Source organism: Crocodylus porosus, unplaced genomic scaffold (genome assembly GCF_001723895.1).
Source record: "Crocodylus porosus isolate Cpor-Errol unplaced genomic scaffold, CroPor_comp1, whole genome shotgun sequence".
NCBI classification, from domain to species: Eukaryota; Metazoa; Chordata; order Crocodylia; family Crocodylidae; genus Crocodylus; species Crocodylus porosus.
In genome coordinates, this window is record NW_017728951.1 from 20,808,543 (window position 1) to 20,833,431 (window position 24,889).

General features: G+C 41.3%; 1 protein-coding gene across 7 annotated transcripts in view; it reads right to left on the bottom strand.

Moving 5' to 3' along the window:
- The window catches only part of ADD3 (adducin 3), a 168,035-nt gene that overhangs the window by 32,669 nt on the left and 110,477 nt on the right, over positions 1-24,889 (bottom strand). For all 7 annotated transcript variants that reach the window (XM_019555788.1, XM_019555787.1, XM_019555792.1 and 4 more), the window contains one exon: positions 3,846-4,069. In XM_019555788.1, the coding sequence (XP_019411333.1) occupies positions 3,846-4,040 (195 nt within the window). In that variant the 5' untranslated portion in view covers positions 4,041-4,069. The remainder of the gene's footprint in view (positions 1-3,845; positions 4,070-24,889) is intronic.

Genomic DNA, 24,889 nt, shown 5'->3' on the forward strand with positions numbered 1-24,889 from the left:
TTTTCCCCCTCCGCACCAAAAGACGTCTGTGTTCTGTTTGCTACCGATCTAAACTATATGTATGCTTACAGAAAACCACATAAAACTTAGATTGATTCTGCCTCAGGCTTTTTGAATGTCTGTACCTAGCCTGCGATGACAGTTTTTGCTACTGTTGCTCCGTGGTACACCAGTATAATGAGGATCACTGAAGAAACCATGATGTATTCAATTTTGATGACGGTGGTACCAATACCCACTGTCAAATTATCATTGCTAAGTGTTTCTTTCCTTGTGCTGAATAGCCTCATCTCAGTATTGCCTGGATACAGGTGGAGTCAGCTTGTCTTCATTCAGAAGAGAATTTAATTCAAGCACAATAGCTGGCAAAAGATGTCTGCATTCTGTCAACGGCACAATTCTGGCATTTAAGCTAGTGGTGTCTTGCAGTCTCTGTTAGGAGCTTGGCATAGCTGTTGAATAAAACGGGGAAGAGAACAGATGACAGTTCTAAAAGTGCAGAACCATCTCTAGAGATTGCTGCACCTTCCTGCCAACTCTCAAAAATAAAACAAGCAGTAACTTATGGCTGACAATCACATGTTCAACAATCCAGAAAAATGAGGAAAGACGCTTGCTTATTATGTATTAATAGGAAAAAACTATCCAGAAGCACTGACAATAATACATTTAAAAAAATGATCACTACCGTTTCTGTGCCATATTTTAAAATTGGATCAGCCAGGTCTAGGACATTACATCTGAGTTTCCCTAGGGGAAATGGCTTTTCAAAACCTTTAAATGGTTTGAGATAGGAAAGGGAAACTGAGTATCAGGTAGCACTTTGTGAGGCCAGTTGTCTCCAATGCTGGTGTCTTGAATACTGTCTAAGTGGGAAGAGGCAGAGCTCTTGCTCTGTGCATGGTTGAGTATTAGCATTGTGTTTCACCAGCCACGAAAGGCACATGGCAACTTTACACAATGCCATTAGTCGCTGCTATTTGGATCTGGTCAATACACCTGTAGAGTTGGCTGCTGATCTTTGTTGGAACGAATGGCAGACAAGCAGACAGCTTTCCTTTGCTGTTGTTCAATACTTCCATTGTGATGGCACACACAGATTTCACATCAGGGCTGAAGCACACACATACTAGATTGCTTACACACATACACACACACACGACAATGTAGTCAGCACCCCAGAGACTTCACTCACTTCTTCTGAAATGAATCTGCCAATAGGATTATTTTAAATTAACTGTGAACTCTCCAAGCAGAAGGCCACCTAGCCTGTGGATTTCTGCAGGAAGGTTTTGTCCCTTGAGGAGCTCGGAGCTCCTCAACCAGACCTCCCAAATACAGCACAGTCTTTAAGTAACAAATAAATGTACAACTCAGCAAAACCAAATGGTTCTGCCCCGTTCTGGGCAGGAGGGAAAAGCCTTTCAGCTCTGACCTCAACAGATACGTCAAAGATTACATTGTTCAGTTCTGAAGATAATATAATAAAATTCTGACATACTAAAATCAGGTTAAATGACACCTGTGACAAAACTGGTCTTTAAAAGTAATACTCTTTTGTGAATGCCTTAGTATTTATGACACAGGACCAGCCAACTTAGTATTTATGACACAGGACCAGCCAGATATGAACCAAATACCAGCAAGCTTTTGTGCATGCCTGTCAAATAATGCTACCAATGTACCTCAAATGTTATCCAAAGCTGAAACCTATACCAAACAGATTGCCAAGAGAGCAGCTTTCTGGTACTTTGCAATGCTGACAAATTGTTCAGAAGAGGCCAAGAAACAACCGAGTAAATTGTTTTCACTTCTGTCTCAAAATAATTTGAAACTAAGACCCCACAGTTGAGGCATTTGTCCACCATCTCCACTTCATCTAGCCCCTGTACAAAATGATGCAACAAATGTCTCTACATTTGATGAAATTTGCCTCAGGGACATTCTTTCTTCTGGACACTATATTAAAAAAAAATTCATTTCCTCAAAGGAGGAATTGTAGCAGAAACCTCTAAACATCCTCTATTTCAACAGTGGAGCAGGGAATCAAAGAAAGGATATTCTGGCGATGGATGCCACTCAAGCACAACTACTCATTTGGGCCTGATCACCAAAAGAAAGTGCCTGCCAGTTTTCTTTTTGGCAGTTGCTACATATCTACAAGGCTCCAGGCCCAAGCTGATATTCCAAAGTATTTTATTCTTATGATTTGAAACTTTTAAAACACTGGCAGCTCCAAATGGTGCTGGCTGAAACTGCTGGACTCAGCTCCTCTCGCAGCAGGGGGCTGATGAAGGTGTTTTGGCCTCCAATTCTTGATGGAAAAAAGTTAAATTTGGGGGAACCACCTCCTCAATCCATTCTACTGCTCTCAGCATCCCATGCAACCACAGCATATGAGAACTGGTTGGTGGACTAGACAAATGTAGTTTTTCACTCCAGTATGCTAGGGACAGTTGAACCTGTAAGATTCCACACTTTCCCTGGCTTTAGATTAATAAAAGAACATTATGTCTAAAAAAAAAATCAAGCCTGTGTAATCTAATGCATTTCGTCGTCTCCCTTTCAAATTAAAGGGGGGGGGCGTGTGTGTGTATATGGCGTTCACTCTGTTTATTTGAGAATTTATAACATCTACTTCCTCTTGTCTGTGAATAATTGATTACTACAGGTTACAGTCCAATTCTTATCATTTGGAACCGAGTTGTTTTCCCGAACAAAAAGCAGCGTGTTTAATGCACCATGCAATACTCCCTTAGAGGATTTTCTGAATAGTAAAAAAGTTTGATATAAAACTCAAGTTCCACAAAGTGACTTGCATATAATACATTCCTGAGTCACAGGGTATTCATTATGTAGACTGAAAGCGATATGCAGAATCTAAAAGGCGCTCCAAGATAACACTTTAGTGAACAATCCTATTATTCCTGGGCGTGTATAATCGGGTGATTACTAACAGCTGTTTGCAATCTTGTTATATAGGGAAAATGTCAAGAAATTGCATGTAAAGACCCCAAATTATGGGAGAACAGAAGAGAAGAGACAATGATTCGAAACAAAACTGATTCAAGGAAAAGGACAAGAAAGATTCAGAATACTTTGGCAGCTCTACTATTTTCAGGTGTCACAGATTTTCAAACATGCTTAATAAGATAATTTACATAATATTTGGGGTTCAGACTAGCTCCTTCGGAAGGGCAGGGGGTATGGAGACACTCGTTCTTCCCAGGGCTCCTGATGAAATTAGCACCCTTACGTAATAGATGTGCAATTACTGAATTTGTATGAGATGTGCATGAATTTTTTTACTGTGCACACAATGCTCCTTCCACATATATGAGAAAGCAGTCTAGTTGTAAACAAACCCAGACAGTGCAGTTTTAAAGCTCTGAATCTTTCGAATTAAGAGCATTTCTGATGCAACTGCTAAATCAAGTATTCAAAATAAAAGAAGAAAGCAGATCTCCACGTAAATGTTCCAATTTATTCACATTTGGCCAATGACTTCTTCAGTCTCGTCCCTGCTCTTGTTCTGATCAAGCCCCTGCAACCAGCTAGCTGCTATTGTACAACTGTAATGAAGCATAACCCCATGAAACATCAGTAGAAAAACCAACACTTCCAATAAGGGGCTGTTTATTCACACACACAAAAACCTATGCAAACAAGATGTTGTATAAACTGTCTATTGATTGCTCTTGTGAAAAGTTTCATGGCCCCAAGAAATCCCTGTTAGTTGTGATGCAGACTGAAGCTTATTATTATTATTTTTAAATAACTCAAATATTAGTTTGGAAAGGAAGAAAAATATCTTTAGTTTCTTTTGTTTTCTTAATCCTACTCACTGGACTCTGCAGTATCTGAGTGACCCTCTTCCTTTGCTCCATCATGTTGAAGTCTTGCCTTAAATCAGGAGACATGTTCCTCTCCCGGAGGTACTCTGGGTCATTTTCATTGATGCGGTCAAAATACCTCTCCTTGTGAAGCATGCTGGGAGGGGGAGGAGTTGTGATCACCCCCTGATTGGCATCAGCACTCATACTTCAATACTGTAGATTATTCTCTTCACCTGGAACAATAAGAGGACATTTAAAAACATCATAAAGTAAAACTTTATGAGCCTAGACACGCTTTTTCTCACCCCAGCCAGGCAAATGACAAGTCCTTAAAATGCATTTGTTACAAGGAAAAAATGAGGAGGGGAGGGGAGGGAAGGGCAGACAAATTAAAACAAAAATATTTGTTACATAATCATTATTAATTAATTTAAAAGCCCGTGGAAATGCTCAGTTATGACTTCAAACTTATCTAGTCAAGTTTTAGAAATGCAACGGTTGTTTCAGAGGATTTATGTATGTTCAGAACATACAGAGCATTTTATAAAAAACTTACCCTTAACATGTTATAAAAATGCATTCCCTCACACTACTGTGCTCTTCCATTTTTTGGCTTGCAGATCTTCTATTTAATTCTGTTAAGATATCAGGATCCCTACATCCTACACAGTCAGAGCTTGCTGCCTAACTTAACTGAGGAAGTCGGGGCAATCCTCAATTACAGCACTGCCAAACCATCTCAGAACTTCGGAAAATCAATTAAGTTCTGGTTACATTAAAGATTGCCAGTGGATCTCAACAGGCCACCAGATGGTGCCTCAACACTGAGAAGGCTATGATCAAGGACCTGCAAGAAAAGATCTTGCGACTGTTTCACAGAACTACAGTTGCACAGTTACTGAAGATGCATCTACAGTGCTAATTTTCTTCCATTTGTGTGTAACTTATTAGGGATCTGGGGTTGTTGTGTCCTGTGGAAAAATGCAATTTCTTTTTCCCCTTTAAAAAAGAAAAATGTGGATTCTCCCCTTTGAAGCAGGAAACTGTGGGCTTCCCCTTTTGCAAGCATCTCTCTTCCAGCCTGCAAAAAGAGTGCAAAACCTGTCCAGAGGGGGTGGGGGTAGGCCCCGAGAATCTGAGACCAGCCTGGCTCAGACTCACTTTGCCTCCTACAGCCTTTGGGGTAAGTAGGACCTGGGGGCAACTGGAGGCTCCCCTCCGGCATGATTGGGGAGGGGCATGGGGCTGCAGGTCAGGAATGAGGGGCGCCAGCAGGGCTGGGATGGGAACTGTGGGAAGAGCTGGCAGGGTGGGCAAGGGTAGAGCAGAAGGGTGCGGGTGACACTGGCAGGGGAGCAAGGGGCACCGACATATCAGGGCTGCTCAGCACCACAAAGCAGCAGGTCTAGCTGCAGCTCAGCACCAGCCACAGCTGGACCTGCATCCTGGTGAGTGAAGGCGGCAGAGGGAGCTTTGATTTTCCATGAGAAACCAAAATCAAATGCCAAGATATATAGGGATTTAGAATTTATTTTATTATAGTGATTGAGGCACTGGTAGGCTTCCAAACTGCTTTAAAGTTGTAAATATATCAATAAAACATTGTGTTCAACCAATACACACATACATGCTCAGTGGTGTTTCATTGTAATTGGGTAAAAACACAGATTTGGCGTTTTTAATCAGATAATTGGGGGGGGGGTTAAAGAGAGTTTTGGATTTTTCAGAGACCTTTTGATTTTTTTTTTTTTTTTTTTAAACGGAGAAAACCAGGATCCCTGGTAATTATATTAAAGATATTATATTAAAGATGCCTTCTTATCCACACTGAAACTAAGCAAATTATATAATGGGAAAAATGTCATGTATTGTGGTAGCAAGCTAGATTTGAAAATCTCACTTTTTAAAGAAAAAGTATGTTATGTTTAAAAGCAACGTATATGTGCAATAAATGTCAACATGGTTAGAAGCAGACATTTAAACTGTAATGAATGCAATGGACCGTGATCGAGGGTCAGGAAGCTAGGGTATAGTACCGAGATGATAGTTTCTCAGTCTCAAGAAACAAATTAACTGCTGAAGAAATAATGCTTGCCTCTACCATGATCAAGACTACTCAAATACAATAATATTGGGACACAGGAAAGGGTACAAGTGTGTCAGCTGGTCTGCAGTGAACTAGGCGTTGCTGTTCTGTCCATGGAGGTCAAGAGGAAAACCACAGTCTTCATGAAGATCTCTATGTATGACTAACGAGAACACGGAAATCGATAAGAGGAAGATGTTTTGTGTTACACAGTGGTCCCCCATGTCACCACCCATTGCTAGTGACCACAGACTGAACCCAGACCCTTTACTCATATACTGCAGCATAGTTCCTCAAGCAGTGTAAAATCTTGTCATTTCACTGCAGACTTAAAAGAAATAACAGTTTATGCCAGGAAAAGATCTGCTCTCTCAAGGCTTGGCCAAGGAAACCACCTGCTTAGAAACCACTGTCAAAACTATTCTATGTCTTGGCTAGCAAGAATCCATCTTGAAATAGTGGAAAGCTATAAAACCTGCTCCTACTTTCCTTGCCCAGGAACTATGTTATCCCAAGGAGATTTCCTAAAATGCTCCTAAATTGTACTAATCCTATCAACCTGTTGCTCAGCTGCTAATCCACTTGGCTGGGTTGATTACAAGTTATGGTTAGACTTCTAAAAATGACTGAAAAAAGTTTGTAGGACATTATTAGCTACTTTATGATTCATTCTTACAATGGCAGAATAATCCATTCATCTATAAAGAGAAAACTTCAAATATGTGGCTGGCACTACCTACATTCTCAAAGACATTTTTAAATTGAGGCAAATTTCACTTTTTCCTTCTCTCCCATTCCCTTTTCTTTAGTTTGGTGCCTGAGTCAGTAAGGATAGAACATTTAAATCCCTGAACAGAGGTAGCTAGCTGTGTTAGTTGGAAGTCAAACAGAAAGCAGAGTTGAGATGCACCTTCTAAACTAACTCAGGGGCATCCAATGTTCAACTGGTGGCCCATGGCCTGCATGCAGCCCACAAGGGGCTAGTTTGTGGACCTTGGGCTCCTCCCCAGCTGCAACAAGGTAGGGATGACAACAGTCTGGATGATGAGAAGTTTAGTTTGGGTCCTAACGTCATGATCATCGAAGACATGATTTCAGAGCCATACAAAGGGAACACTGGCAGAGGCTACATTTATAAGCCTTTCTTTATAAGTCTCGCTTCCCAGGCCCTTAATTTTTCCTGCTCTCCACTGGACTCTTTCCAATTAGTCCACATCTTGCTTGCAGTGTGGAGTGCTGTACCCAATTCTGAGCCCTACGTAAGGCCTCACCAGTGCTAAATGGAGCAGAAGAATCAATTCGCTTGATCTGCAAATGACACGCCTGTTAATAAGGTGCATAAGCTTTCATGAATCGGAGCTCAAATCCTTGTACTGAGACTACATGTGCACATTACCTTTGTTCAGTGCCCGCAGCCATCCCATCCGGAGCTACAGTGTCAAACGTGGGCTGCTGCATGACATGGGATGCTTGCGGCAAAACACTTCAGCACTGTGACAGAGGTATCTTTTTTAGATGGCTATAAAGCCTGAATGCTTGGGGTTATTGAAAACTCCTTGTCTGCTAGAGCCTCTTATCAAACACTTGCAGTACATTTTGTGATTTACCCAAATAGAGATTTCATTAACATAAGCAGCTACTTTTTAAACAGAATACTGTAACTCTTTATCTCCTGTCCTAAACTCGCAGGAAACACTGTGCACTTCTAGTCCAGTTCCACATCCCACCTACAGAGATGGCTATGTTCCACGCCAGGTGAAGACACCCCCATATTATTCAGCTTGGAAAATATTCCAGAGATATTAAACAGGCAGTTTGTCTCTTCCCATCTTGCATACAGGAGTAAAGGGAAACTTATTCAAAAACATGCATGGATTTTGCAAATATCAGTATCTGCCTCTTCTTTAGCATGTGACTGGTAGCGATATACATGAGAAAGAGATAGAGAAACCCAGGTTCTACGCTCCGTGAACTTCTGGATAGGATGGTCAAAGTGGGTTCTCCCTTGAGGTCATCTACAGGTTTCTAGCCCCACAAGCAGCAATGTCAACTCAACTGTTATGCTGCTACTGGCCCCAGGTCCCTCTCCTCATGATCAAGAAAGAGGGAGAGGGAGAGGGAGTTGGAGTTTCTAGGACCTTTTTAGCATCATTAGCTACTTGGAATTGGATGCACACGATGAAGAGTATGCTGGCTGGGTTAACGGGACATATTATACGGAGCAACATGGGGAAAGAAACAAAAAAATGCCTATGTAGCAACCTGCTTTGGGATCAGGAACAGTCAACAATTGAAAAGGACTAAGGATCAGATTTGAAAGAGTAGTTAACCTCACATGGGTGCACTGTGTCCTCTCCCAGACACTTGAGACAGCTGTCTTTCCCTACATTTCAGCTAGGTAGATCTGCATACCTAGTCATGCCAATAAAGATAGTGTTAAAAAAAAAAAAAAAAGGACCAGCTGTTATCCAACTCTGCTTCCTTCCATTAGCAAAGCACCCCCTCTACCCCCCTTACTCACATGGACCTGGACCCATCGTTCAGTACAAGAGCAAGGTAAAAGGTAGTTATGTGCACGTGTGTGGCAGAGGGGAAGGGGAGGGATTGCTCCTACAGAGCTTCATTGCTGCTTTTTTGTACAGCCCCCACAGTCTGCTTCCTGCTTGGCTCTCAACTGTTTTGAGTGGAGGGAGAAAACTTAAAGGAGAATATAGACATTATTACTTTCTACTTAAAATGAAGTTTTCTATCATAAAAACTTCTAATTCATTCAAATACCTCAGAATGGGTCATTTCAGAACTTTGCCAGTTGATCATGCTTGCCAGGTCCTCATCCTGCATGCACAGGTGTACTGCACATGAAAGGAGGTAGTCAGCAGTCTGTGGTGCATTGCCATACTCACATATTGGACTGTCCTTTAAGCCAATCTTATAAAAGGTGGCATTTTAAACCAAATCCTGTTTAGTTTAATCCGTAAGTTGCAGGGGAGCTTGAACCCGGGTTGATAGGGTGTTGGGCTGCTCATGAAATACGCATGACCCAGAGGCTAGAGGGGCATGGCGACCACCCACAGGCACAGGCGATGGTGGCGGTGGGAGCGCAGCAGCAGTGAGCGGAGAGCTCCTGCAGGTGGCCACAGCTGCAACAATGGCTGAGGGGAGCAAACACCAACCAGTGGTCAGCGACCACCAGCAGACACCCCTGTCAGCGGCGGCCAGCAGCAATCAACAACCGCCTGCAGATGCCTCCGGCGGTGTTGGCAACAAGAAGGGGGAAGGATGGCAAGCGGCAACCACCTGCAGGCACTGCTGTATTATGTATTGTGTTAATGCATCCTGTCCAGGAACTTGAGCACATGAACCCTACTGGAGAAGGAGGAAAGATGGCCACCTATAAGTTTATCAGGGGTGACCACCAGGATCTGGGGGAACGTCTGTTCACCAGAGCGCCCCAAGGGATGATGAGGTCGAACGGACACAAACTCCTGCAAGACCGTTTCAGGCTGGACATAAGGAAGAATTTCTTTACTGTCCGAGCCCCCAAGGTCTGGAACAGTCTGCCAGCGGAGGTGGTTCAAGCACCTACATTGAACACCTTCAAGAGTAAATTGGATGCTTATCTTGCTGGGATCCTATGACCCCAGCTGACTTCCTGCCCTTTGGGCAGGGGGCTGGACTCGATGATCTCCCGAGGTCCCTTCCAGCCCTAATGTCTATGAAATCTATGACATCTATATTTTGTAGGTTTTATCCTCAGGATAACAAAGTGCACTGTTTTATTAGAATAACTGTTGTTAAGGATTGGATTAAATGCCAAGTACGAAAAAGCAATGTAGTAACAGAGAAGTCTTCAAGGCTGGGAGGGAGGGAAGAACAAAATGCAAATCAAAACCAAGCGACTAAGATGCTAGGAAATACTCTTACAAAAGGAGGCCACAAGAGATCACCAAGTGCCTGTGGTGGGAGCAGCACTTCTAGTTAGGCAGTGCTGGGGAGTCAATTGACTTCATAGTTCATTGTAATCTGACTGATCCCTTTGAAACTCTTCATGCCACAGGTGCTAAGGACCCTCTCTTTTTTTTAATGGTCTTGATGTTCTGCCAATCAAGCTACCCTTTCTTCTGCAGTTCTGCAGGCTGTCATCTGCTCCTGGTAATGAAGCTCCTATCTCCAGTCAGCCCTGCAGATTGTTCTCAACAAATTCCAATAAAGTTGTAGTTGTTTTTCCTTCAATCTTAAACTGATTAGTATAGTGCTGGGCCCCAAGCATATTAGTAAAGCTACTAGTTTATTTTTAGCTGGAGAAAAATGTGTGGTTTTCCATGTGAGGATGCATTGTACTATCTGCACCCCCCTTTTCAAAATTCGAGATCCACCTGTGGCTGGGCCCTTCCTTTCAAAAGGCCACAGGTAGGAAGGACATAGACGTCTGAAACAAACTCTACATTGGCATTAAGCATCTTCACTTCCTCTCTCCTGTACCAACACCTCTCTAACTTTTCAGCCATGCAATGGGCAACATTTACCTTGCAGTTATCCCGAGTGACCAGCAGCCTTGCTGCAAAATGGGTGCATTCCAGCCTGAGTTAGAGCAGTTTGGGCATTAACCCACACTGTATCATGGAAGCAGGCACCTAAGGATTTTGCATGTGAATGATATAGAGGTTGGGGGCAAGACCAGGGCAGTGGCTAAGACTGCAAGGTAGTTATATTCTCAATTGACCATGCTTCCATATTTACTCGAATACAAGATGAGGGTTCCCCCCCCAATCAGCATGGGGAGGACACCTCTCATCTTGCATTCCCATACAAGGAAACCACATTAAATATGCTATCATTAAAATGCTACCGAAAGCAGCATGTGCTCAGTAATGGAAACCAACTATACTGTTGTTTAAATATAGCACACACTACACATGATTATAAAACACATGGGCCATACTGACCAAACATGCTGATAACATGTACTGCAGTCCATCTGAATAAGATATAGAGTAGTGCCCCTTGAACTCACTCTCCCTCAACACCTACTCTTTTCCAAGTCATGGTGAGCCACTACACTGCACACATTCTAGCTTCCTCTTCACTCTTACAGCTGAGCTGTGCCTTTCTTTCCCATTTCCAATGATTCCTTTTTCTTCACCATGCTTAAATGTTTGGTAAACATCACTGAGCAGGACCCCAAAACAGTTCACCCAGAATCCCTCGGTTGCCCCCTCTCTCAGCCTGCTGCATATGATTGGTGTGATCCCACCCTTCACAATGTGGAGCCAGACCAGGATGCCCTGCACCTCATTTATATATACACATTTTTGAAGCTTCCCAGGACTTGTGACAAGACCACCACACTAAGCAGTGTTGAGCTGTGGGGTTACCACAGCTTGAAATGCTGTTGACCCTGCTGGAGCCTAGCTTAATGAACAATATGGCAAATAATAAGCTTTTTGGCTTGGGACTAATATCATGCCTAATTTGTGCTATATATAAGCAGGTATAAATGTGCTGCTTAAAAGTATGTTTATCGAGTACTTGTGCTGAAACTTTTAGCATTTTCAAAAAAGGTAAAATGTATCAATTCTGGATTAATTAAATTTATGGGTACTATATGCAAATTACTACAGGTAGACTTATTTCAATGTCAGTGTTTTCAAGTTTATTTGTTACTTCCATGAGCGTGTCCAGATGAGCATGTGCAGGCACTTCCCCAGGGACAAAACAGCAGTGGTATAGAGCTGCCTGCGAGGCATCACAAAGCGTATGTTTCCACTCCTCTGAATGTATCCCATGTGTTCAGGGAGAGCTGGGTGTGACAGTAAAGGACTGGGGGGAAGGGGCTGTAAGGGGAAGAAGTTGAAGGAGGCAGAGGACAAGAGGGCAACCTGACCCCCCCCGCCCCCCGATTTAATTTTCCCTGCTGTAGGGGACAAACTCAAGGCAAACCTCCAATAATTAGATTCTACACCTGGAAAATTATAACAAATTCATAAATTTTCCATATATAGAACCTAATTATTGGGGGGCTGTTTTATATTCAGGGTTGTCTTGTATTCAAGTAAATACAGTACGACCAATTAAACCTTTTGGTCTTGAAAAAAAGATTTCCAGTCATATAATTATTAACTTTAATAGTGATGCAGGCCCATATAATTAATTCTGTTCAGAGCAAAATGAATTCAAGCAAGTAAAGCAACAGAACTCAATCAGTATATTTTCTCCTGGTCAGGAGATCAAAGATTACTGAGAAATGTAAAAATATTTCACAAGTTATTAGACAGTGTCATTTCGCAAATTTAGTAGGTCTGCACTTTTTATACACTGACAAAATGAAAAATACGCGTGTTCAAGCATTAGCTCTTCCCAAAATCATCTGTGGAATTGGAAACATTTATTCCATACTAGGTGGCTGTTACCATTTGTTCAAAATTATAACTGTTTTTGCCAATATATAGTAAACGCAAACTAGCACATATGTATAAAAAGAATATTCAGTAGAATGTGTGTACCTAAATCTGGCTGTAAAAAGGTCAATAGCTGCAAATATCCCCTCTGGGTTTCAAACAGAATATTTTAATAATTGTGTTTATTTGATTACCCCACTGCTAGTTCCTCTTCACATGGACCGAGCTGACAGAATCATCTTTCTGCCTTCTACTGTGCACTATTATGGCAGTTTACATTTTTTCTAAGCAATGAAAACTTGAACGCATTTGGAACTGGAGGATGGTTTTTTGTTAAGTACCCGCAAAGCTATTACCATAATGTAACGTACAACAGGGCTATCTGTGCTGCATAATTAATAGTTCAATACATCCTGAACCAAAAGATAATAAGTAAAGCTAATTTACCTTTTATACACGATTGACTGACTTCTGCACTCTGTATCTAGTTGAAAGTGGTACATAAACAAAGGCTAGTTGCCTGTGGTTCAAGCCACGTAATTCTTCACTGAAGTTACCGGACTGGAGAAAGCCACTGCAACATTTGAGCATTGTACAAGGCACCTGATGGTACATCCAATGCACGTCTCATTAGTTAACACTGGAGTAGGGGCAGTCTGCTGTAGGTGCAAATACTGTGGTGCCTCATCTGCAGAACAGCACGTGAGGATTTGGAAACTTAACTCCCACTAAAATGAAAAACAACTTGAATTACGTTGGATTTTTGCAGTATTTCCTGCATCCTGGCCAAAAATTGCATTGTAATATGTTGGAGTAACAGGAGGAAAACGGACAAGACATAGACCACACAGGCCCAAACTACTGCTTAGCAGTTGATTTCAATGCTATTTTGCAGGGATTTACAGAAGCTTACAGAACAAAGACAACTCATGCTGAGTGAGTTCTCAGGAAGATGACGCTAAGGTAGCAAATAAAATGTCATCTGCAAGTGACAAAAACTACAAGACATTATTTCACAAAACTGCACGTTCTCATTTTTCCTGGCACACTGCAAAGTTTCTGGAGGTGACTGTAACATGCTGGTTTGAAATGACAAACTGCCTAGATCTCGTATTATTCAAATAAAACATTTATGAAATTAGGACAGAAGGACTCACACAAGTAAAATGGCTACAGAGGTGGGCAGGAAAAGGAGAGAAAGTTGAAGTGTGTAAGTGTAGGCACTCATGTCCCTGAAGTCAGCAGATAATAGAACGGCAGTTGTGTGAGAAATGGGCAAATGCCGGCAAGTGTCAGGAGAGAAGGGGAAGCTCCAAGATTCAAGCCATGAGACACGGGCTGTCTACTTCAGATGCTCCCATGTCTTCTTCCTTCTTGGTGAACACTCACCTCTCCCACCAGTGCCTACATGTAATTCTAGTGCCATGGGAGAAGGGTATTTTAAGGGTCCTTTTTCCTAGTGGTTTAATTAAAACTTATATTTTTAAAGATACCGAACAAATTAAACTTTGTACTAATGGAATAGCAACCTGTCATCGCCAGAATACCTTAATGGTTTTGTTGTTCCACCTTCCCCATACCTTGTTATTTAAAAAGAAAAAAAGAAAATCTCACATTTCTGGAAAGCATCTGGCAGTTTTGAAACATGTTTAGAAATGCACAACTTTTGGAGTCTGCACCCTAGCTGCATTTTGGAATGTCTGTCTGGTTGCTGATGTCTGTGCTAAGATGCCACAATAACTGGCTTTATGTGATTGGTATTGATACTGCAGATGATTGTAATTTTGAAAACAAAAATTTTAGATAGAACTCACTGAAACGTTAAAAAAAGATTAAGGCATCTGTCAGCAGAAAAAGCTTTTAACAGTTTAATACAACTTAATATTTTTTGGACACTTTCACGGAGATCTCTTATCTACTCACTCGTGTGCAGCTTTCTTGCTGACCTTATCTCCATGTTCAAGTTCGTTAAATAACTTTTACTAGGCATTAAAGATTTTCTCTTTTTTGGAACTCTTCTTTGATGGTGTTAAATAAACCTATTCTTCTCCAAGCCTGCCCTTTTCTTCTACTTTAGGGATCATGCTGGCATATTTTAACGATGGATTCATATTATATTCACTTCTATATAACAGCAAGACTGATGTCAGAGATGCATGAATTACGACGCACTGCAGAATAAGACGTGGAGACTATATTTTGGAACAGCAAGGGAAAAGAGTTGTTCTCACTGTGACTTGCAGAGAAACCTGCTCTTATACAAGGCACAAATAAGCTGAACAGGAACAAAGGAAGCAAAGGCAGACAGAGGTCAATGTTTTTTTTTCCTCATAAGATTTTTCTAACTTTTTCTAAGTTTGCTGTAGGGTAAAAGTTCTTCTTTAAGCTTTCATGTCTGCTCTGCTGTGCAAACAAAGGCATTCAAAGGTATCTGAAAACACACAGTGGCACGAATTCTTGCAGCACTGTCCACTGACCAGGGGGTGAGTCCCTTGAAACTATGTTCCTGCATTATTTCCAGGAGCTCTTCCATTCCACTGCTTTATAAAACTGCTTGCACAGATAGGTTAAGCAAGAAGGCATTACCAATAGTGTCACTTGTTCTCATGCATAAGTCTTTTGCCAACATCTCCAACTGGCATATGGAACTTTACATAAGCTTCTGTTTCATCTGCTACTTAGCTCTCTGTTGTATCTGCCCATCTCCCAGAGGCCTATGAAAGGGTACTATGATACTTGAAAGGTCGCCTATGTCTATCCCAACCATGTAGGTAGTCCAAGAAAAGATCGTGCTCACAAAAATTCTTGCATCTCACATGTTTCCTGGACCATCACGGCAACATCACCACCTCTACACAACTTAGAGCTATTTAATTTTGGAGAAAATGGAATCAAATCTTATTATTTCTAAGTGGTTTCTACCATCTAATCCCAGTGAAAACAAAACACACTTACTAGCACTACCTTAGGTCCTGGTGACCATGTTTTATGGAATGAAATGTTCATCCAAACTCATCGAATTTCTTTTAGTGCAAGTATGTACAGAGTATAAGACTGTATCCTACAGCAGGCTAAAACTCTGACTGAGGCAATATTTAGGCACTAAAGCCAAGAGACTACTCACAAATGTAAAAATTTCCCACCTTCTTAGGTGTCTTGTGGTACAGAAGCTTGAGTCATTAGATAGGGGATTACTCCAAATGGTTCTGGAGTATAGTGCAAGAACTTGGTAAACCACAAGTCTCCAACAGCATTTATACGCATACATGGAGATCCAGCGCGTTGGAGCAGGCTCGATTAATTTGGTCTGCTCCGCACGCGAGCTGATGTACTCGATGCTGCGTCGCATACATTTGTATCGATGGTGCCTTAGCGCTGAGAAAATGGCAGCAGTGCACTAATGAACTAAAACACCTTACATGCATTTTAGTTCAAAAGTTCGCCACTGCCATTTTCTCAGTACTGATGTGCTTTTTGCCATTTATACAAATGTATGTACCACAGCACTGGGTGCTTTGAAAAGCGCCTGATGCTGGGGTGCAACCATGTATACAAATGCTCTAACTGCCGCAGTTTTCTCATCTATATAATAGGGATACTAATGTTTATTCAGCCTTGTAAAAGTTCTCCAAGGTCCCTGGCACAGAGGTGCTAAAAGATATTATCAAATGTGAACTTATTTCAAAGAATTTGTTAAATGACCTAATAAATATTTCCTGAAGGTTAACAATGCCCAAATTTCCTCAACTGGTTCCCATAACTGAAATGATATTTCTTCTGTGTCCTCTGGGTTTCTTGTGTGATTATAAATCATGCAACTTTTCTTCTGAATTTAAAATCACACCTGAAAAAGTCTCTCAATAATGACAGGCCCTTACTTCCAAGTGTGTAATCTAGAAAAGTTTTTAAAATACTACAGCATAAGTGCCTTCAAAAAACATTAAAACTAACATTTCACCAAAAACCCTGCTTTTCTTTGTCTGGATTTAAAGGATTCTGCTGCAGTCTTGGCAACACAAACAGTGCAGCACTGCCACAGTTTCAATTTTTGGTACTCCTGACCTACCTTATTTTCACTGCCCAAACTACATGAAGTATAAAAACAAGCATCAACAGAAAAGGAAAGACAGAAAGAGACAGGCCCCAGTAAGAAGATCCAGAGTGGGATTCTGAATTTGAACGACCACTGAGGCATTTAGGGACCAATTACTGAAGAAAAGTTAAATTCTTTTTCTTTTCTTTTTTTTTTTTTTTTAATTCTCAATTAAGTTTGTTCATAAGAGATTAACAAAGCTGGGTTTTTTTTTTAAAGAGTGTTATTTCTAACTTAGAGCCTAATTACTTAAGTCTTGCTAAAATTTTCTAAAACCAACAAGCAATAGCCACAAAGTTCATTTAAATCAAATGGTGATGCAACATCATTTATTGTTATCTGTCTTCATCTCTGGGGAAAGCTAGTCATGGAACTGTTCCCGTAAAACTTTTATGTATGGTAAAACTAAAATCTAACAAACTATAACAATAACAAATGCAACAAATGTTTGGTTTTAAATGTTAAAGACTCTACGTCAAAACTTTTGAGTTTTACAAATATTTCTTCTCTCTCTCTTACAGTGTCTACTGGGCTCCCAACAGCCTTTAGCAAGATCGGGTTCTTCACCCTCACTCAAACCCTCGTTCTGTTGCAGAGAGTCATAATGCAAGCCTACACAGTTAGCATGCCAGCTGTATTTCCTGGAAGGACTGAGCTTATTACAGTAAATCAGAAATCCCACAGATTTACACATGCCCCCTATGAGGCAACACTGAACTGTGAAGAATAGACTGGAAAACCTGTAAAACTCCTTCTCTTTTATTACTGGAATACATTACACTTCTCATAGTAGAAAAATGTTCATGGATGCATGAGCACATGAGAGGGCTTTTTGATTTATGGTGGGCTTGCTTATCTGTAGAAATGCCGTGCCTGAAACAGCTGCTTCCTTGGTTTTAATGAGGGGGGTCAAAAGGTGTGACGGTGGGCAATCCAAATGATAGACTTAAAGCAACTGTTAGATTTCACATGTGTACATGAGCAACTGATCTTGCACACCACTGTATATAGCCATTTCTTTTTATAGTCCAAAAGCTCTGGAGCCGCTCCTCATAACAACATAGTATCAATACTGACCTTTAGCAGTCGCAAGTGTGACAATACTGACAACAAAAGATAGTCCCTATGCTACTTTTTTAAAGCTGCTGCCTACTTATGTGTTGAAACACTCCTGAAGAAGGCATCTGGAAATGCAGCCGGCAGCTTGTTCTAAGAGAGGTTTGTAACTAGACACCTGAGCGAAGAAAGCTGCAACAGGTCTTTGATCACAAATTGATCACGGCAGGGATTTTCTCTCTATGTGTATGTATAAAATAGGGCCCTAATCCTGATTGGGACCTCTGAGTATTGCAATTTGAAACGTGTTGAATAATAATAATAACAACAACAACAACAATCAGATACAGGGACTTTTAAGTTCCAGTTAGTAAAACGGCAGGCTTCAGAACATATAATGACTTTCTTCAGAACAGATATTAGAACAAAGCTTCTGCAAATGTTAAAAAAAACCCAACCGCTCTGAGACAGTCGTGCGCAGATGGACTACATGGTAATACTAAGTAATGGCATATTTTAAAGCACTGTTTGTGACATAATTAACCATAAGCTAAGAAACTTTATGAAAAGACAGTGCAACTGTACATCCTGACTCACAGTAACGAGTAAAGAAAAGTGGAAGAGGACAGCGTCAGAGATGGCCTGAAATTTCTAACTATAGCTCAAGATAGGACTTTCAGGCAACTGGTTCAGTAAAGATGGGGAATAGGCGATTCCAGCCAACCCTGCATCTCCCCTGATAGGCGGGCCTATTTAGTGATGATTAAACTTCCTCTGAGTACCAACTCTTACACCAGTGCTTCCCAAACATTTCCTCCGCGTGACCCCATTTATGACCATGACCCCGCCTGCTTACGTTGCAACCTCATTTGGGTCGCAACCCAGTTTGAGAGCTGTTGCCTTACACAACAAATGGGGAACCAAAACAGAGATCTTCACAGCTTCAAGCAGTCCAGCTTCTAAGCAGCTGGGGGCCAAATGCCCTGCAGGCCACACCAGCGAGCACTGCATACTCACTGACCACACACCACATACCTCCCCCCCCCCCACTGCACTGCAGCATGCCCTCCTCCCAGTGCACCGTGTAGCCCCAGGCTCACCTTTAGTCACCTGGGATGCATTGTGCTGTCCTGCTCCCAGATCCAGGGAAGGCAGCAAAAGACAGAGAAGGAAGAGGGAGCCCAGAGACTCCAACTGTGGTCATAGCCAGAGCAATGGGGAAAGCAGCGGCCAGGCAGGAACCCTGGGGGCTGCAACTTAACTCCTCAAGGACTGCCAGTTGAACAGCCCTAGCTTCAAATACGAGCTATTACTGACTGAAGTGAAGGGTCACATTGTGGCTGGGGTCTGTAACAACACACATCCTCCTGACTTACACACAAGGGGTTAGTAACAAACACTCACCACAAACAGCCGGCAACTGGCTACCCTCTTTGTCCTTAGCTGGGTTTAAGTGGTCCAGGTCACATTGCATTTGTCCCCTGTATTGTGCAAATTTCTCCCTCAATATTTATATATGTATTTTTTCCTATAAGTGTATTTATAAACATGTATGTCAGTATAAGTGCTAATTTAAAAAAACCTCACAAACAACTAAAAGCTAGAAGCCCAGATAGGATGAATTCATGCTACTACATGTGCTTTATGAACAGAGGGATCAGAACTCTGGGTAGAGGTGATATCTTTTATCAGACCAACCAGATATTTCCAAACAAAACTAGAAATCTTTATTTGCAAGCTTTTGGGCACACACACTCGTCTTCGGGAATATGAGAATTCAAAGGTTGTAAGGTTTCTTCTAGGTGGAAATGAAAATTCATGTCACAGGAGAGCTGAAGGTATAAGATCTCCTGTTTGAAAAAGTTTGTTTTGTGCAAATTAGGCTCTTTATGAACAGATTAATTTAGTTCTATAGAACTCAGCATGCCTCAGTGACCCCGAAGACTTTGCCAAGGGACTGAGGAACTCGCTTCAAAGGATGGCCCAAACAGGAGAAGTGATGATGTGTTCCATTACCCTTTCTAACCGATAAGCTGTCTCTTGCACTAGACAGCTAGTTGTGCAATTCACTCCTCCCTGCCCAAAGTCCCAGAATACAGGGTTTCTGCAAGGAACTTACTAGGGGCTCTCCAACCAAACACAGGCTCAGAGGTGCAGAAAAGGCACGGTGCAGCAGTCTCTGCTCACCTCTGCCATTTCCACTCACTGCAGCTCATTCACAACTCCTACCCCCACATTCCGTTAGCCTTCAGCAGGGCTGAATGACAGCTGCTTATTTCAAAGCTGGGGATGGGGGGGGGATTACGACAGCACAGAAGCGCATGTACTTCAAAACAATTTCTCCATGCGTTACTATACCTTTCACATTGGCCAATTTAAACTTGAGAGTGTACCATTAAAAAAATAATACTAATATGCTTGCAGTTGGGACACTGAGTGCCAAATTCTAATGCAGAGAGAAGTTTGATGGCTTAGTTATGAACCCACAACAGAAGACAATGGACTGCAGGCATGCTAATACCCTCCCCTCCATAACTGCTCAAAAGGCACTAGTATGATTTATTTCCTAGTTCAAAACATTTTGCCTCATTTTGCAAATAAAATTGTTATGTTAAAAAGGCAAAAACTGAGGCATTTGTACTACCCATCACATACTCAGGTGATCATCAGAGAACGCTGCTACCACACTTCTGGAACAAAAATAAGAGCAAAAAACCTTGCAACAAGCAGGGGTAAGAGTACTCTGGTATGTAATATGCTGCCCTGGATTCAAGGAGTTGTTATATTGCTTCTCCCAGTATAATCCAGGATAATAGGCAGGAACAGCAGAAATCCCACTCAGAAGGTTTGTAGAGCATTTGCCAAAGATGTGCAGTGCTGGCCACAAGAGCTGTGACAGCTGTGTGCATCTTCATCTAGTCATACTCTTATTAAACCCCTGCTGAAAATCCTAGTTCCCCACTCTAGTGATATACCTAAGATCAATCGTGGTATACGCCCCATGTCTCCCCCAGCTTGCCTGCACCACTTAAGATTTCTTCAAATCACTGTAAAAAGCTCAAATAGGTAATAAGTACAGAAGAAACACCAGTTTGGTCTGAAAGGCCCCAGGAAAGCCATATGGAGAACTCAAAGTTTTGTTCCGAGTCTACGTAACTGTACATGACTTCACATATAGAAATAGCTGTTTGCTGAACTACACAGATTGACCTAGTCTCTTCTTTCCATTAAGGTGCTTGAACAGCACATGCAACTAATAGAACAGCCAGCAGGTTCATAATTTCACATCCCTCTAATCATGGAAAACAAACTCAGTTTTTAAGGAAGTCAACTTGACTAAATTATTACTTCAGGGATATCTGGGCTATTGAATGGAGAATCTGGGACAATGAATGGGGAGTGGTGGCACTTAACTTGTGGCACACCAGCAAAAAAGGATGGCCACACCTGAATTATACTATTTGAATCCAAAGCCACTTCCTTTAAGACCAGTGAAAGGTGATATAGCAACCTGACTCACGGCAATTCTCCTCTCTCAATATTAATGGAATCCAAACAGCCAGCCTGATATGAACATCGCAGTACTACCTACTGCACATGGAAGGAAAGAAGCTCTAATGACAGGACAACATTAAGGCCATATATAAACACACACCATGGTCTAAGAAATATACTAGATCTTTTTATGATACTTAATGTTATCCTATTAATATATGTATTTTTGAATGTCTAGAAAATTTCAGTAGTACTTTTCCTTTCATCCTACAATTAAAGTTGTCTAATAAAATGCCCAAAATATTTATTGTTATGCAGAACAAGCAATGACAATGCCTGCCAAAGTTTTCCTTTTTTCCTGGCAAAAGTCCAGAAACCCCTTTTCTAACAGACTCCAGAAGTGCCCTGGAAGACTGTGTATAGCCAAACAAAATTAAGAATATCCAAGGATTTTCATTCACGGCAAATATAACAGATTATGATTTTTAGAATGCATTTTCTATTCGAAGAACTGATCTGAGACAAGAATCTGTTCGAAGGAGTAGCCAAAGACTGATCAGAAGGCGATTTGGAGGTTATCTGTAATATTTAGAGTATTTTTTACCTGTATCATTCTGGCTTGGCAACTGATTGTGTTTGCACGTTTGGGGAAGAGAAGAAAAGGGTTTCCAGTTGCTGCCCTTAATTACTGGATGGTACGCCAAGTGTAAATATCAATGGACGTAACTTGAAATAAATATTCCCATGTCCTGTCTTTTTTCCCCCTTGGAATTTTGGCACACAGATTAGCATTCTGACTTCTGCCCATCTCATCCGTTTTATGCCCTCTTTTCATGAGAAGTTTCCCAAAACTGTTCAGGGTCCACACCCAAAAGAAGCCATATAGAGATTATGACAAATTGGTCAAGTTATACTGTACTTGCATTGACATTTTCCTATTTTTTTTAATTTAACCGTAAAAGCCAGAAGTTATAATTACAAAACCATCCTGTGTGTCACACAAAACCTTAACTTAATTATGTCTGCACTTCCTGAAGCAAGTTACATGGAACTTACAATTAAGATTTAATTGTATTTGTGCAATATTCATTTTTGCATTATATTTAAGATCCATACACTTACAACAGATCTTTTAACCATCCTCAAAAGTCCGGCAAGCCAGAGAGAGCCATCTATCCACCATTCTATTTCTGTTATGCTGAAAAGGCAATGCATATAAACTTATAACATTCATATAGACAGTGACCAAAAATGGAACTCATGTTAGCCTATTTTCATGCCATGAGCAGATTAAGCATATTATAGAATTTATATTCTTGAACTCCAATTTCTTTCCTTTTCCATTGCTCATCAATACAGATAGAAGTGACATTCTGGCAACAAATTAAGGTTTTCTTACAGGTAGAGTTTGCACTGGAAAAGAGAAAGGTTGCTGTGGGACAGGGAATAGTATATATAGCTTGGATGGTCTGTGAAAGTGTCATGTTCTTTGCAAACTGTCAAAACCTTTGCCAAGAGACCACCAACCGGTAATAATGGAGCATGTGTCGAGGTGAGATAAGAAACATGAACCAAAAGGTGTACAGGTACTGGCAAATACTATACCCATACGAACAAGTTTATTGGGCTAAGGTTTTACTGAATCATCATAACATCTACAGAAGTTAGGAAAGAACAAGTTTAAAGAGTAGTTAAATGTGAAGGGCAAGACCCCACATCCCACCCAAAAGCAGACTAGAACATATCAAGGGCTACTGGGTAGCTCTGGTTCCCCAACTGTCCCACATCATGTCAGCTAATACCTATGTTTAGCTAGCAGTACTCATCAGTGAATATCTGGGAAGTAGCAGAAAATGTCACCTCTCTCAAGTATTTTTAAGGTGTAGAAGAAATACTCTTCCATTTGTGTAGCTGACATACAACACTTTTGGTAAACCTTTCATATGGTACAATAGCAGATCTGCAAATATGTTGACAGCCCTAAGTTATCCGTCTACAGATCACAAAGAACCTCTTTTGTGTATGTCAGAAGTCTAAGATATTCCATGGGGAAACAGCCTCAAAACACTCCAAAAATTCAAAATGAAATGAAGTGTTTCCCCTTTCAGTTATGTTTAATCCATTTAAAAATCAGAATTGGTTTAAAAGTTGTTCCTTGTTTCTTTGACCTTGATTACAAAATTGGATGAACTCCAAAACATTTTTTCACTGAAGGATTTCTTTCTTGTCATCTGATGATCAGATGTAAAGAACAAGACAACAAGATTTTACTTCCAGTCTCAAAGACAAGATTACAGCATAGCCCTCTAAGGGCCCAGCTACACACACAAATTAAATCTGGATAAAGCCAGCTACAGAGTTGTTACACATTTTCAAGCACTAGCTTTATGGCTGGCTGGCTTTTTTTACACCTGGATAATCATTTTTAGTGTGTGATAACTACTTTGTATACGTGGCTGGTCTAAATTTACTTTGTGATTAACCAGCTAATTGTGTAATAACTACTTCACACTTGTAGCTGGTCTTACTTTGCATGTGTGGTCAGTCTACGTTTATTACATGGTTAACCAGTTAATCGCATAATACATGTAATGTGTAGCAGGGGTCTAAAAAGACACAAATGTGTGCATTAAGGGCAGCATGACCTTTCCATTTCTTAGCTTACTCTCCAATTCAGAATCCCGAAAAAATCAAGGATGCTGAGGAAGATGACAAGGGTGGGATGTGGAATGGGCATACGAACACCACGTCTCCGAGAAGTCCAGTTACTGGAAGCAATTTCCCCTGTCACTTTACCAAATGCAGCATCAGCCTCAGAGGCTTCTGCAATGGAACGCTGTTCGATAAAGGTAGAGAGAAGTCAGATACAGAAATGTTACTTAAGGAAGCCAACAAATTCCCTGCATTCTGGTATTCATACTTCATTATACCAATGTCAAGTGCATTGAGTGGCTTGCCCCTCCAACAGCCTATTTCCACAACTGGACTGTCTGCAGAAATGGCTGTGGCTTTGGAACTCTTGGCGGAGAGATTTTTATGATAGGCTTAGTCCTTATGACGTCAAAAAAGCAAGGCTCTCTTTACATCAGCTCTCAAAGAATTAGGTTTTGGAAGAAGTACCACTAGGTTGGTCTCTTGAAATGGCAGCCAGATGCTCCCAAGTGCGGTCAGGATTAAAGCCATGACGCTCTCTCTCTCAGATAGTTCAGCCAGGCATAACTTTTTCTGTAAGCAACAAAAGGTTGCTTTAGTAAGCAACTGACTTTGTCAGATGCTATGTATGGACTGGTCCATAAAAATGGAAACGCTATTTCTAGCATCTGACGAAATATGTTATTGCCTACAAAAACTCTGAACCAGTTAATTTCTACAGTGATGCTCTGCCCTATCTTCTGCCTAACTTCAGACTAACACAGCTAAGCATGCCAGACAATCCAGTACGGCTGGTAGGGAAATCTCATACATCTCATGTCCTTGAGCATAATGGCAATAAAAGGCCTGCAGTGGTTGGCCCTGGGAAGCAAAGAGCTGAGTACACCTCACCCACACTAGGCCCTCTGAAGTCCACTGAAGCATGCCATGCCTAAAAATTCAGCCAGTGAAGCTGGTCTAGGCTTGTTGTTATAGGATGCTCAGGCCTGCCAGAGACTGAGGACTCCACAGTGGGCACTGGGAACAAGCCTAGAACAGCCTCAAATGCAAGCTTTATAGACTGGAGTATGCCTCCAGACTCAGATGAGTACTGTGCATGTTTGGTCCCAATTTTACAAAGAGGATCGGAAGAAGAAAAATAGAAAAAGTAGTCTTACCAAGCAGACTCCAAAAGGACTCTGAGGCTGCACTAAGAAGGATAATGGAGGCCCAAAGAAAGCACAAGAAATACAGACATCTCAAAGGGGGAAAAGCAAAAAAATTAAAACAAGGG